Source organism: Fulmarus glacialis, unplaced genomic scaffold, assembly GCF_000690835.1.
Source record: "Fulmarus glacialis isolate BGI_N327 unplaced genomic scaffold, ASM69083v1 scaffold24977, whole genome shotgun sequence".
In the NCBI taxonomy this organism is placed as follows: Eukaryota; Metazoa; Chordata; class Aves; order Procellariiformes; family Procellariidae; genus Fulmarus; species Fulmarus glacialis.
Window position 1 is genome coordinate 20934 of NW_009224537.1, and position 15589 is coordinate 36522.

The following is a 15589-nucleotide window of genomic DNA, read 5'->3' on the forward strand; positions in this document are numbered from 1 at the left end:
CTGTCTTGTGTATATATAAATTGTCTGCTCTGTGAACACTTTTAGATTGATGTTTCTAAAGAAAGCTAAAGAGAAAGGAAAATCTTTAACTCAGTGACTTTCGTTCCTGGCTAATAGATATACTTTCAAAATTCTTTGTAATATGAAAGAGTAAAGTTTGTATAAAAGACTAAGCAAACTTCTCGTGACCTATTGCTGTGACCTGCTACTGGTGTTTGACCAACAAAGGTTAAAGGTAGTTAGTTGTCTGTCACTTGTCTGTGACGCTACCAGTCTCCCCTTTTAATTCTGGAAAATCAATGTAACAATAACTTGAGGGATTATCTGCTTTCGAGATAAGCAATGTATCCATGTCTGAATTGAAAGCGAAGGCTGGAGGCACAATTCTTTAGATATCAACTACTCTCAGAAGGCTGAAGAATGTATTATTCCATCCTGCTTTTATTGAATAAGTAAACAGTACCCTCAATTTATCATTGAACATGTTATAAAACAAAATGGAGACATGAAATCCAGCAAGCGTTTTCTGAAGATTCTGGATGATCTTACTCAACCTCAAACATCTTTATTTCCTTTAACGTGTAAGCCCTTTCCTTGTCCCTTCTCTCCATTTCCTTTTTTTCCTTCCTGTTTTTACCTAAACTGAAATTTGTTTGTGTTTTTAAATCAAGCTTATATCAGCCCAGCTTTGTCTTTACAACGCACAGTGCAAACAAAATTATTTTTAAAGTAGTTTTGAGCTACTCATTAACGTCAGAAAAATCTTGGTGCTATTTTGAGTGAGTAAGCCCTTGGCTTTATTCTTAGTTTAATCCAAGGTAACATTACTGCTTGGTAAGTAGTAAGTATGCTTAGGTGCCATTTGGATAACTCTAGTCACAATAGCAGTAAGTCTGTGTGGGAGCCTTAAGGACCTTGATTTACCATGCCAAGTGGTTACCATGGTATTTGCAGTGTGTTCCCTTCTAATTTTAGGAGCTTCAACAAATACTGTGTTCAAAGATAGATAGCGCAACGTGATAAATGTCACGGTTTTAACGGTGCCACTGTTTAGATTTTATCGCCCTGTCTGTGATTCAGCAGATAATGTGCTGTTGGGCATTAGAGTTGATGCTACTTTCTATCTTGCCTGTGTGGTTGTTTTAGTTGCCTTGGAACAGCAGGAGGAGATGAAGGAAATAAGCACAGTGTCCAGATTGATGGCAGGAGAGCATTCAGTAGGAATCGATGTGTCATTTCATTAGTAGTTCTTAAAGCTCACCTTATGCTGGGTGAGGAGAGAGTCATTTAGAAGTGTATACAGCATTGGTCTTTTACACGCCCATCTTTTTTGCATTTATGGATCTTTTTTCAGCTTACAACTCTTAAAATTTATGAGATTTTCTACCCCATAATCAAATGGCAATTTAAATCAACATATGCTGGCCAAAAATACCCATTACATACCAAGCTTTTTTAGAAGAGATTGTCAAGACAATCAAAAATTTAAAGGGTTGGGGGGGTGGGTTTGTTTCTTAGAATGGGGTTAATTTGTGACAGTGGTAGAAAGGTGTGCTGGTAGTTATTGAAAGCCTACCTTCCAGAAGACATGTGAGAAGTTTGGTGTTCAAAACGCTTAAACACTTCAATGGGCGCAAGATAGGTGGGTAGGGAGAAGTCAGGTCAGTAACTAATGTGTGATTTAGCAATTGCTGTTCCTTTTGTTTGGCTCGTTGGACAGACTTGTTTGTGGCTGGGGTTCATTAGGTGCCCAGTGTCTTTTATATGATCATAATTCTAGCGTCTTTTCAAAGGTTGGCTATAGAGCCAGAAATCTGTGTGCATCAGTCACTGTAATTACAGCATTGTTACTGTAATCCATGGCATGAATTGAAGTGGACTATGTACAGCTGAGTGATACAATTCTGTCTACAGACTCAGTAAAGTTTATTAAAAGCAGCTTAAACAAGTTTTAAATTTTTTAAGGCTGCAATAACCTATTTCAAATAGTTTTTCTGTGCTTATTTATGGTGATGGATGGAAAAGTATATTAACTTGAATACCTCTCCTTAAATATGACTTTGTTCCTTTTCTATATATTTTCAAAAAAACTGTTGTGGTAGGCTTTGACCCAATTTGGAAGTCCAGATTTAGAACCGTATTTTAGAAAAGACAGTGTTGAAAACACTTCAGGTTTCCATTGTAAGTGCTGTTTAGGTCACTACTAGCCTGTGTCACTATAGGCATCTGCTCAGATTAATAACCAGTTATTGGAGCGTATTCATGTTGTCTGAGCAAGTGATTGCAGGTCATGTTTCTTTCTGAAAATTATCTCTTTGTATATTTACATCTTTAGCTTTAGGAAACATGTTGTTATAGAGAGATTTTTGTATCTTTCATTGGAGTTTGAAGACCTATGAAAACATAAGGGGTTGATCTTTCTGCTCAGTTCAAAGTTTTGCAGGCTTGATGCAAAGACTCTGCATATATGGTGCTTGGCAGGAAGAAGCTTGATCGGGAACGTCATCAAGCGATACAGAAATGCAATACAGAAATGTTCTGTGAGCAAGGAAGCCTGCTTCCCTTGCTTTACATCCCGTTCCCCTTCTGCAGTAATCCCAGATCCCTTTCCTATAGCTATGATGAGCAGGCTTAGAGGCAGCCTCCTTGCTTTGCTCAGTACATTTCTCCTCTGTGCCCTCAGCTCTCTTCCCTTGCCCTTGATTCTGGCTGGACAGAAGGCAGCACATGTCCTACCTCCAGTTGGTTCTGAGTTGCCTGGATCAGTCAGTAGATGAGAGCCAGGTGGCTGCAGACTTTCCAGGGATGGCAGCTGGTATGGGTTTCTGTTCTCCATCTAGCTGTAATTTTTTCACAGAACTTGTTGGAACGTAGAAGCTTTCATAACAAGTCTGCGTAACTCTCATTTCCTTAGGAAATAGCCCAGTAATATTAGAGGAAAGATATTTTTGCACTATTCAATGCAATTAGAATAGAACATTAATTCCCCATTTAGGCATGTTTTAGACTGTCAGTAGAAAATACAGGCTTCCTAGAATCTTTTTTGTAAATGCTGAAGCTGTGCATCCATTTGAATGGGTTACAATGGCAGACAGTGTTTAGGAGAATAAACTTTTGACTGCGGGACAGAGTTTCTGTTTTAAAGGGAGAGCCCTGCGCTGCTAGTTGGAGGCTGCTAGTCCGTACCTTTTTTTCAGGAAGCGCCCCAGTCTTCAATGACCATGAGCACTAGAAATTACTGGATTCAAACAGGACTTTGCTGTTTTTCTTGGCCTAGGCACAAAATGACTCGTTCATTTTACAGTAATATCCCCTTGAAGTTGTATTGTCTGAGTACAGCTGTGTCTGAAGCTTTGAATGGTGGGTGTGAAATCATTGCCTGGAACAGTTTACATTGTCACTGAACAGTTTGCAAGAGGCATGTTTATTCTCTCTCACTGCAGAAGAGTAACTGAGTTAAAATAAATGCAGTGCCTCCTGCTAGCAGATAATCAATATTTTACTAGGGCATGCAGAGCCCCACATGACGTACATTCCTGTTAATCCTTTGGGAATGGTGCTGATGCATAGCTAACCACTGGGTTGTCACCCAAAAGCTTCTATTCGGTTCCTCAATTTTCCTTTCAGCTGCTGAGCCTGTTATCAAGCTCAGCAACTTTCAGTTATCTCTGTGGTTGTATGTGACTGTTCAGAGCTGTTTTTTAGACTTCCCCTTCTGAGACCACTGTGTTTATAAATGTCACTGTAACTCTGCACCCTCAGCCTCCCTTCACCATATGGCAGGGGCTATTCAGGTTGTCTTGCTTTCTTTATTCTCCAGCTACTGCAGATACTGAAACTGGCATTCTGATGAAATCTTGCTTGTTTACCTGCTCAGTTACCAATGCGAAACTTAAATTTGAATGCAGAGTTGATGCCTTGTGGCAAGCACCTGTTGGGAAGCTGAGTTAATGTAGCTAAAGATGTAACGCTCAGAATCACTATCTGCTCTTTGTAGTTAGGATAGCTGCACCATTAATTTGTCGGTCGGTGTTGTAGCATTGGGTAACAGCAAAGTGGTTATACTTGTTCCCCTAAGAAAACAGCTTTGTGCTAGTAAGAACAGAAGACTCATGTCTTTGTTCTTAGACAGCAATAGCTGGATCTCAGGGCATACTATTGTGCTGCCATGCTTAACTTCTAAGCTGCTAAGGATTTTGGCTTCATTCTCTTACCACTCTGATTTTGCCTTCTGTGTTTTCTCCACTGTCCTTTTTTCTCCCTAATAGAGGAGACTTGGCATTGTTTAAAAATTAACCTGTCCTGAGAAGTTTTCTGCTTTCCATTCCCACTGAGGTTGGTCACAACAGAGCCGCCAGTTGGACCCTGCCGTGTCAAGACACTTCATTTGAACCACATCCAAATCTTCCTGTTTTTTCAGCCAGACCATTTCCCATAGACAACTTTTTTCCTGCTCCCTCTGTGTATGTTGTTATAACTCTTTACTGGGCTTTCTCATACTGGTTGCTACAACTACTCCTTCCTTTCTCATTTTCCAGAAAATCACTTTGGTTTTTTTAATAATTTTTTTTTTTAATATCAAAACACAACAAAACTACTTAATTCTGGGCTTGACTGACCTGCTTTTAAATCTGCAAAATATTGTTACTGCCTCTGCTCCCTCACTTCCATTGTTTGTTCTTGCTACATCTACTTGTTGCTTTTTGTCTTTGTTAGTCTGTCAGCTCTACAAGGCAGGGGCTTTCTTCTGCTCTGGGAGCTGCCAAGCACAGTGGAGTCCTGGGCTCTCCTGTTCTTCAGGCAGAAAATACAAGAAGACAACATAATTTAAGGAAACATCTTTATGTAAAATGGGCATGTTGAGTGATAGCATCGTGTTGGTGTCTCACCTCTCTAGTCTACACAGTGCGTTTTAGCAATGCACAGTCTAGGTATCACTGCAGCATTAGTGGAATGAAACTGAAGGCTTGGTGTGTCTTGCAGGGTTAATGTGTTGATAACACCTTTCTTGAGATGAGAAATTGATTGGGAAGAAATGTTCATGCAGATGTCATACAAATGGACCCTCACCCTTACTGGTATTTACCAGACTGTCTTCATGAGTGTAGGTTCAGCACCATGAGCTAATGGGGTTAGAAAGTTACAGGTTTTCAATTTGGCGCTCTCCATGTTTCAAACTTACGATCTTTACTGTGGGTAGAGATAATTTTGTGAACTGCTGGAAACACAGTTTTATAGGTACACCTTTGTATCTCTTAATAGCAGAACTTTTGCAAACTTCCAGTGTTGCCACAACTTAACAAGGCTTATGTCTTTGGCTTTAGCATTCCTGTTTAAGTAACAGTTCTGCAAATGTTGTTAGCACAAGTGGCAAATGATTAGCAAATTCAGCACAAATGTCATTGGGTTTTTTGCTTCGAAGTATGAATCACTGGCTCAAAAGTGGTATTCCGGACATTTTTAGACACTTCTTTTTCTTTCTCTCCACTTTTCGGAGGAGATGAGGCACATGCAATACTCCATCCCAGACTCCTGACATCATCTGAGCCAATTTGTGCCAAACTTTACACATGGGCAGAGATCTCAGAACTAAGAATCTTTCTACAATTTTCTTGTGGAAGTTGCAGCTAAGTTAGAAGGATACAAATTACTAACTTCATTGTGGGAGGCACTATAATGTGAATTCAGCAGTTGCCTGTTCTATTTAGCCACCACTATACCAGTTAGCATGTGTGTGGGCATGCCACTGTGTGCGCAGATCAGAATTAACTACAGCTTCGTGTGCTTGCGTGCTTCCCCTCAGCCTAGTTGCTAGTTGGGCATGGGAAGAGGCCAGAGTATTGGCAGCGCAGGGGATGTGTGTGGGGAACTGGTGGTTTGGGGTTGGGTAAGGCCAAAGGGGAACGTGGCAGAAGAAGTGTAGGTAGAGAGTGGGATAGAGAGCAAGTCAGCAGAACCAAGCTCAGCTACTTCTACTGCTCCTGCAACCACTGGCTTCAGGCAGAAAAACTTCATGGAAAAAAATTCACAATTTATTTGATTTTAATTTTTCTTAAAGATTTGGTGTGCCATTTCCTGAAAGCGTTACTTTATTTGGTAGCTTGAAGTGTAAAAGTAAGTTCTTTATAAAAATGGCACCACTGCAAACATCAGGACAATATGGATATAAAAGAAAGAGACAATTTCTGAGCCATGTACAAAGGGAACCTGGTTTCCAGTCTCGCACGGTGAAATGGGCCTGAAAGCATTCGGTAGTTTTTTTTTCCTGCAATAGGGCCACAGAGTGTTTCTTCTCTCTTCATCCTGTTGGGAAAGCTGTGGGAGCTCAGCTGTGGGAGACTGGACCGATGTATGTGTGCACAGAGTGAAATGAAGCTTCACAAAAATGTAGCAAGAAGTGGGGCAGGCATCTTTAGAAATGTACCAGCTCCTGTATTAATGAAGGGGAAAGTTTCTAGCAGCAGAGCTTGTTAGCCACAGTCTTAGGGAGTCGTGATGCTCTCTCAAATTGGAAGCTATGTGTCATGAGTTAGAAAGCCTGTTAGCAGTTAACAAGCCCAAGTCCCCTAGTATTCGTCAGTCTCTTTCAGGGTGCTCTCTGGAAGGGGTGAACTGGTGTTGACATAGCTGTCTTGCTTCACCGAAAGCAGACTGTGGTTCCTAGAGGCTTAGATGGTGATGTTTTACGGGTAAGCCACCAGCCCAAGGCTTTCAGCTGCTGTGAGCGACTGATAAGGCTCACTCTCTGGCATGGGAGCAGCATAAGGAACACGAATTGAGCAGGCTCTTAAAAACAAGAGAGAAAGGTGTGGTAAAATAGAAGCTTCAGTAAATGCTACTGGAAAGTTTCCTGTAGCGCTTAGGAGTGAGTTATGCTGCTGTAGCCGAGTGAAGGATGATAGCCACTTCAGGAGTGTGGAATGATGCACGTGGTACCGCCTAAGGTAGATTTAGGTCTAAACAATGAATGTTTTCCTAGAGGATAGAGCAGTTTCTGACCATTGATAACAAAGAAACAAGATCGAAGCGGTCCTAACAAAGAACTGGCGTGCCAGAAGGTGAGGTCTGAAGAAGTCAGGAGCTAACTTGCTGGTGCTTTGTAAATGGCACTGTGTGCCAGTCTGCAATTTTAGGCAGCCATGCACTTCTGAACACTGAGCCTCTACGGTACTGCCAGGATGTATGTTAGTGCACCATGTCAGGAACAGAGGATTTCTTTTACATGCTTATGCTGTGTTGCTGGTAGGTACAGCAATGCACCCAGATAAATTTGAGAGCTATAAAGAGCAGCAGTCCAAGCGTTCCCTGCTTGTGAACGCTTGCTGCATGGTTTTGTTAAAGGAAGACATCCTCGAAATAGTGGAGGAGGAAGGGGAGAATAAAGGCAGGAGAGAAATATTGAACCTTCTTTCTTCTGAACTCTAAATACAGCTTTAATTGCGCAGCAAAGGCAGGGAGCAACGATGCTCTCTGCCTGTGATCAGAGCTGCCTGGAATTGCCTCTAACTTTCTCCATATAATTCCCTGCTATTCCTCTGTGCTGGAAAAATTGGTAGGAACTGCATGGACATCTGTTAAGCAGTCCTGAATCACAATAGTGGCAATAGAAGCCCAAATAATTTGTTGATAGGGAGAATGGAAATACCAGTCACTGCCACATCTTATTGACCAGGCTTAGCAGATTTCTTCTGACCCATTTCTTCCTTCTCCCTGTCGCTTAGCAACAGATGCAGCATGTTAAAGTTAAAAAGGTTGGAAAACAGGCCTTCAGCAGAAGTTGCCTGTTTTCATAGGTTTTATTTCCTTGAGGGCAGACATTTGTAGTGTTTATGGTGAGTAATCACCCTTGTCATGGTCCCATATGAGCATTCAAATTGCTTTATTGGATTGCATGCCCTGTAAATGAGCAGAGCTCTTGTAATAAGGTTCTTCTACCCACTTCTGACATCCAGGAGCCTGTTTGTATCTACAAAAGGTATCTGAACATTTAAAAAGAGGGGGAGGCTGCAAATTCTGCCTGTGCATTAAGGAAGGTGCCGATTCAACAAACAGTAAACTGCTTTTTTTTAATGGAAATGTCTTTACTGATCTGCCCAGGACACAAAGTATTACTGTGAGCTGTGAATAACAGACAGAATCAATTCTAGTAATTAAATACCAACTTTGTAACTGCTGTATCCCATCCTTTCCTCCCACACACAGGCAGTGTTTGTATCATCTGATTGTAATGTATTGTACATTAATACACTACTGCTTTGTGACCATCTTGGAGCAAGAGAACTACCTCCATCTGAGCTATTTAGCTTCTATTAGTTAAAAAGTATGAAGGGTGTTTGTCATAGGTCTTGACCATGCTATCCTAGATACTGCAATGCATAAGGACAAGTAGCCTTTAACGCCTACAGCTGAGAAGATGATCATTGATGGGGAGAGCTATCAGAAACCAGTGAGATGCTCATTGGCTTTTTTGGGGTGTGTAGGCTGAGTTTACCAGCCTAGCTGTTGCCAGGCTTTTGTGGGCTTCACAGCAAAAGCAACAGCAGTGAAGAAAATTCCCAGGTTTAGGGAGCTGCTGCTGAGACTGAGGACGAGCAGGAGAGTTGCAGCCACTTAGCAAGTCTGAAGTTGGTGATTGCAGTCAGGGCGGGCAGTCCTTTAGCATGCATCTGAAGTGCAGTATCTACCACGTCACAGGAGCGTTTAAAGTGCACCAAAAAGTTGTTGTGTAGTTCCTATCAGACACTCCACTTTTAAATAAATAGGCATTTGTTTACATTTTGCTTATGCATCCCTCTACTGTTGCACAAGTGGGTCAAGAGGAGCATGACACATGTAGCATATAAATGTTGGCTGCATTGTGTGCTCTTCAACATTATGTTTGTCTTGTTTGCAGTGAGTGCCATAATTCTTCTGACCGGATCAAGGTACGAGTATGGGATGAAGATGATGACATCAAGTCTCGCGTCAAGCAGAGACTGAAACGCGAGTCGGATGATTTCCTGGGGCAGACAATCATTGAAGTCCGTACTCTGAGCGGAGAAATGGATGTGTGGTACAACCTTGGTGAGCAGGGCTTTGGGATTGAAAACGTCACATGTTAGTTTGGGAACATTGAAGAACACTTGGGTGCATGTGGGCAGTTTGCAAGAAAGGAAAAAAAAAAAACAAACCCCACATAATTTCAAGGGTCATGTGATGGTGCTATGGAGCAGCTGCAAGGCTTTGATCCCAGTTAAAATGAAAAGGAGGAGTAGAACATGTCAGAAGAGTGATGGGTTTTCCTGGTCAGGCATTGGAAAGTACAATGGATAAATGCTTGGTGCAGGGTTGGATTCCACCTGTGCTGGAAACACGTTTCGTGTCCTGTACCCTTTTTTCTGCCGACACAAGCATTTTACCAGTCTCTAAGACCAAGTGCAGTGCACTGGGCTGGGAATTTGTTGAGACCTTCCCAAGTGGCCAAAATAGAACGTTGTAGAAAGTACTGGCAAATAACCAGATGGTGCTGAGTTGACAGGCATAGTAATAATCCTAGGAGGTCCAAAATCTTGATAGTGACAAGCAGCGATTCCCAGGAGCTCAGGACTATGATGAAGTCAGGAACAAATTCCACATCAGTCAGTCCTGTTCTCAGAAAAGGGATCTGTCCTTGGTGGTTGTAGTTCAGCTGACTGAATCCAAGGCCAGGGGCCTTATAGCACATTTGCTGTCAGAAGGACTGGCTTACAGTCAGTCTTTCAAAGTTTTGAAGGAAAAAAGTCAGAAGTTTTCTCCATGGTGACTCTGATCACAAGCTCAGCCTGAGCTTCCAGCAGTTTCTTTTCCAATGTTTTTACCCCAAGATGGCTGTGCTCTGAACATGAAAAATGCATGTAACTGCTGATGATTTTTCCTTCTAGAGAAGCGAACAGATAAGTCTGCAGTGTCTGGGGCAATTCGCCTGCAAATCAGCGTGGAGATCAAAGGCGAGGAGAAGGTGGCTCCATATCATATTCAGTACACTTGCCTACATGAGGTAAGAAGTGGGTTCAGCTCAATCATCACCATGTCCCTTCTGTCTCTTGAAGAAGCAATTTTCTGACCCTTTATTTCCTTGAAATGTTCCTCCTTGCCCTAAATAAGCTTTCTTTTCCCTGCTCTGCAGTCCTGGAAACACGCTGAATCATCAGACCTGCATTTGTCAGGAAGGCAAAGAAGGCCTTAGGCTGTCTCCCCCGCACTGAGGGCTGGCTGGTTCAGTCTGTCCCACTGTCACAGCTGTGCTGCTGTCAGGCAGAGATGACACATTGGTCCAACTCAGAGTCCCCCATGGGTTTAACGTAAAGAAACCTACGAATTTCTTTGAGTGATGTTTTCAGCATGTACTGTACCTATGTCTTTCTTCAGAGAAGGCATACTAAAATGCTTTATGAGTAAATTCTGTTCTAGAGAGGGCTTTGACTCCGGCTGTTGCGTGATGCACATATTGGTGTTACAAGTTTTTCTGTGCTGCTGCACTGGTGTATAGCAATGAACAGCTCTTGGGGAACAGAAGATAAGCTGCGGTTACTGGGTACAGACCTGTCTCAGGGTGGACTAAGCTGGGCAGGCAGTACTGCAGAAAATGGGAGAAATCTAAAGATGACTTGTGAGAAGGGCTAAAGGGAAAACTCTGTCTCGGAGAGATGCACGGCGCCCAGTCTATCTATCCAAGAGAAGGCAGGTGGCAGGGTCAGTCTCTAAGTGTCTGAATAAGAAAGAGTCGTCAGAACCCCCTTCACCTGACACAGAAGAATATAGTGAGGTCCAGTGAGATTTAAGCAAATTCAGGTTAGAAAAGGAGGACAGATGTATCACAGAGAGGAATGTTCAGCTACAAGAACAACATATTTATCCAGACACTGGGCTAGATGAGCCCTTTGGTGTCTTCTGGCTTTACCAGGGAACAGACAGGGATGAAGCTTAGAGAAATATCAGTAGGTTTCTTTTAGTAGGCTGTGTTGTGTCCTTCAATACATATTTATTGTTTTTTAATTCAGTGATGGTTTCTGTTTGGTAAGCTGTTTTCGTTTTTTCCTTCTGAACATGCATGATCGCTTGCTGCCCTCTTTTTTGCAAATATGTCTCTTTTTAAGTATCATCTTTTTTCATTTGTGTGTCATAAAATGAAGATGATTTACACCTAGAATAATTTAATCGGGAAAAACAGTAGTGTAAAGCAGAGTCCTCTAGCTCCTAATGAGATCATTAGACTTTTGCGTCCCTTACTACAGGGAGCCAGCTGTTTGAAAGGCTGATGAATCTGTAAGTGACATGAATTTGAGGATTACTGAGAAACTGAACTGAATGTGCAATTTCTGCACAGCAATGGTAACTGAAAGCCTTTGCAGTGTTAGATAAAGTGAAAGGTTATGTTGAATAATAATGCCAGTGTCTAGTTATTAAGGGTGATCTTAAGGATGTCCTTTCCAGAAAAAAAAAATCTGTTTGGACTGTTCTGCTGTATAAAAATAATTACAAAGCTGATACAGAGCTATTATGTCAGCTTGTTTAAATAGCTTGTCCATGTTAAGGCGTTTCATTCTGAGGACAGAAATGTGTAGGTTTCAGGAAACTAATTAGTCTGTGGTTTCACTGCATTGAAGCACTCCTCTGCATCATTCACAGTGTCTGCTGGGTAAAGTTGTAGGTATTCATGCAAAAAAGTCAGGTAGGAGAACTCAAGAAGAAAAAAAGGTAAAAGCAGAAAAATACCTAGTGGATAGGGGGAAAGAAAGAGGGAGGAAAGCAAAGAAATTTGTGTTAGCGCCTTCTCAGCAGTTCCAAGCTCTTCATGAAACTCACCTGGAGGCTTCAGCAGCCTCACATATAATTTCATTCCTCTTCTGTATTTCAGAATCTCTTTCACCATCTCACAGATGTGCAAGGGAATGGGGTGGTGAAGATCCCTGATGCCAAAGGAGATGATGCCTGGAAGGTGTATTTTGATGAGACAGCTCAAGAGATCGTGGATGAATTTGCAATGCGTTACGGCATTGAATCAATATACCAGGCCATGACGTAAGATGCATTTCGTGTGATCTTTAGCGCAGATAATCGGTGTAACTAATTGATGTGACTGTTAATATTTAGAAGATGAAATGTGTTGGTAATGGAAGGCTTGGCAGTGACAGCTGCTCCTTTTGGGGCTTACTGTGAGCGGGAAGAGAGTGCTTGTCTCTGAATCACTGGTTTCCTCAAAGTTTAGAAATTGATGTCTGACAAAGTGCTGGAATTAAGCATCTATCTGAACAGTTTGTGTGAGCACTTTTAATTCTAAGGAATTACACCAACTTCGGTAGTGTAAATGACCGTATTTTCTTATTGATAGCTGAGACATTCCTGTTTTGAGACTCTAAAATCTCTATTTGAGCACTCTTCTGTTAAAAAGACATTGCCCAAAGATCCCACTGAAGATTTCTGATGATGTGAGAAGGGATGAAGTTTTGTGAAAGTGTTTGTCCTACGTGTCTGTTGTGGCAATTGATACAGTCCTTTGAAGTCACTAATTTCCCAGGTGCTGCGGAAGGCATTTATAGTTTGAGTCAATGGAGCCACTGATTTGTCCTCTTTGGAGCTAGGCTAATGCAGTTCTTGATCTTCAAAGAGCATTTTCCTTGTCTCTATACTTTTAGTTGGAATTTGGATTAGCCATTCTTCCTCTTAAAGACTAGTAGTGCTTAGCTTATTTCTTATTTCAAATGTAATATTAAATATAGCAGACAAAAGTGAACTTTTTCACGTTAGAAGCTGAAAGTTTTGGGGTCTGGGTCCTTGGATGAGTTATGATCTGTACTTATGTCACCTTGCAAGCACCTTTTCTGCATATTGATTTAAGCCAAAGTGGAAAAGAATTGGAAGGTACCTCCAGAGGTCTAATCCCTGCTTATAGCAGGGCTAACTTGGAAGTTGGACTAGACTGCTCAGGGCCTCTTTCAGTTTGTTGAAAATTTCCAAGGATGGAGATCCACCACCTCTCTGGGCTCCTGTCCTCAGGCTGTCTTACTCTGGGGAAGAAACTCCTGGTTGAAATCCAAATTGGAAAATCCTACTTTGAATTTCCTATGCTGTAACTGCTGCATATTGCTGCTTATCTTTTAGTCTTCCCTCTAAAAGGATTTTGGCCTGACTCAGTCTTCTCACTAACCCTCCCCTCTCTGCTAAGTAGTCAAGACCTTGATTAGATCCCCACTCCTCACGCCTCTTCTTCAAGCTAAACAAAGACATTTTATGTGTCTGTCTATATTTATGAAGTGCCTAAATGACCAGTTGGTACACTGGTATCATGTAGCCAGCAAGTTAATACTCAGGCATCAGTATCATGTTTGTCTGAAATATTGACTTGTGAATTCCTGGGAAATTCTCTCACTGGAGTTTTTTTGGTTATAATCATTTGTAGGTTAACTAGCACAGAAGCTAATGTCTGTGATGAGTCTCTTAGGGAGAAAGCTACATTTAGAAAATTGTTCCCAAATTTAGTTTGGGAGCTCAGTGAGGATTCCTGTATAAAAAAGACTGCTTAAAAATGGCCCAACTCTCCTGTCTGTTGGAATGAACTTTACTTGCCATATCCCACAATATCAGACCTCTTAAGCTCTGATTTTTTTCCCCCCTTATGTCTAACAGATTTTCTTTGATTGTTTAATCAATTCACAAGCCCAGATGCTTCTGGCATAATTTTGAGATTTCCTGCAGGAGGGTTCCTTGCGCTTTAATGAGAGCAATTAAATGGGAAAATGCAAATGAGCATGCACGCTTCCTGCAGGCTGGAAGGGTTAGCCCTGAGGAATCGCATATCAGTGCAGCACAGAAATACTAGTGTACGATCTCGCTGTGCTTGAATGCTTTCCAATTGTTGCTGCTTCCCGTCACCTGTGGCTGCCTCAAGTGGCAGCAAATTGTATAGATTTCCTTGTGTCAGGCATGGTTCGAGGAATTGGCATCAGGACTCAGGGTATCACCTATGTCACAAGCTGTTGGCAACAAATAGTTGAGAAGCTATTTTATGATCTGGAAAGGGCTGTAGTGAAGGGATTTCTCTTGTTTTGAGCATATCTGTTGTCTAGATGGCATCTTTCTGAAAAAGCTCTGAGATGCTGGATATTTACAGAAAGGGAGAAGACATAACTTTCATCTGTTCATAGTGCCAGCCAGAGTAAGGGGGCTATTAAAGGGATAGAGTCAAGTTGTGCTACACGAAAGAGACCAGAATGACTTACAGAACTGTCCTTTTGCAGGCATTTTGCATGTCTCTCCTCTAAATACATGTGTCCAGGCGTGCCAGCTGTGATGAGCACCTTACTTGCCAATATCAATGCTTATTATGCACACACCACTGCCTCCACAAATGTGTCTGCTTCGGACCGCTTTGCAGCCTCCAATTTTGGGGTATGTTTGTGTGTTTGGTGATGTTACAATTGGACTTCTGTAATTTGCCTATGGTGCTTCTGCCTTTCAATAAATAACTTGTTCTGTTTAAGGAACATTAAATCTGTGAGGAGTTGGAAACTGTGGAGCTCTTCTAGACTAGACAAAGAGAACAGTGTTCTTGTTGTCATTATCACACATTTTAGATATTAATCAGTGTAATGCATTGTGATGTTTATTCTTCGTGTTCACATTACACTGGAGCACAGATGGTATGGAAATGAGCAAATAATATTAAACTCTGCATGGTGATGCTGTTGATAAAATATACCGTGTGATCTGATAATTTCAGAACTTCGCTTTTAAAAATGGCAACTGCTGTAAAAAAAAAAAAAAAAACAAACCAAACAAAAAAGTCTATCCCCCTAATGGTTAAAAAACTTTTCGTGTAACGTGGTGGAGTTGAGCATGCTGGAAATGTATTTGGAAAAGCTCATGCTTCCCGTCAGACTGAAAATTTATAGATTGATTGAGGAGGTGTTCACAATGCCAAACCAGAATCCAGCGGAGAGACCTGACCTCGACAAGACAGTCACGAGAAGCCTTGTGTGTGTAATACTTGTCACTGAACTAATACATAAGATCTTGGAGCTGTGTCATTGCTCTGAATTAGATCCTTTTCTGCCTGTTCCTTTATTCATCTCTGAATGAATACATATTTTCTCTTAAATATAAGTTTGGTGTAAATTGCAGACTAGAAATCAGAGGGGATTTTGTTCTGCCTCTACTTCAGAGTGATAATGGAGTATTTTTCTGACAATTCTAATGTTACACAGTCTTCAGAAATAATTACAGTATGAGAGTAAATCCAAGAATCGAAAGACAATACTGTTTGCACAATACCATGCATCCATATTGCTTCCTCCCACTCTCCTGAGATCTGACACTAATTCCCTGATATCCTTCCGCTTACTTTGAACATTGATCGGACAGTGATGATATGTGATGTTTATTGGTGTTTTCTGCTCCACAGAAAGAACGATTTGTGAAGCTTCTGGACCAGCTTCATAATTCACTTCGGATTGATCTCTCAATGTACAGGGTGAGTGGGAATAAACAGAATCCTTTCAGGCATTCTGGTGGGCAGAGGGGAAACACATCATTTGGATTTCTCTTACATTTCTAACCTTTTGGGTAGTTTGTG

At 41.5% G+C, this 15589-nt stretch overlaps 1 protein-coding gene across 1 annotated transcript in view; it reads left to right on the forward strand.

Moving 5' to 3' along the window:
- Positions 1–15589, forward strand: part of LOC104079961 (protein unc-13 homolog B) — an 84202-nt gene that overhangs the window by 11962 nt on the left and 56651 nt on the right. Inside the window, exons 7-11 of the mRNA XM_009582177.1 lie at positions 8894–9063; positions 9900–10015; positions 11876–12039; positions 14256–14406; positions 15419–15487. Of these exons, the coding sequence (XP_009580472.1) occupies positions 8894–9063; positions 9900–10015; positions 11876–12039; positions 14256–14406; positions 15419–15487 (670 nt within the window). The remainder of the gene's footprint in view (positions 1–8893; positions 9064–9899; positions 10016–11875; positions 12040–14255; positions 14407–15418; positions 15488–15589) is intronic.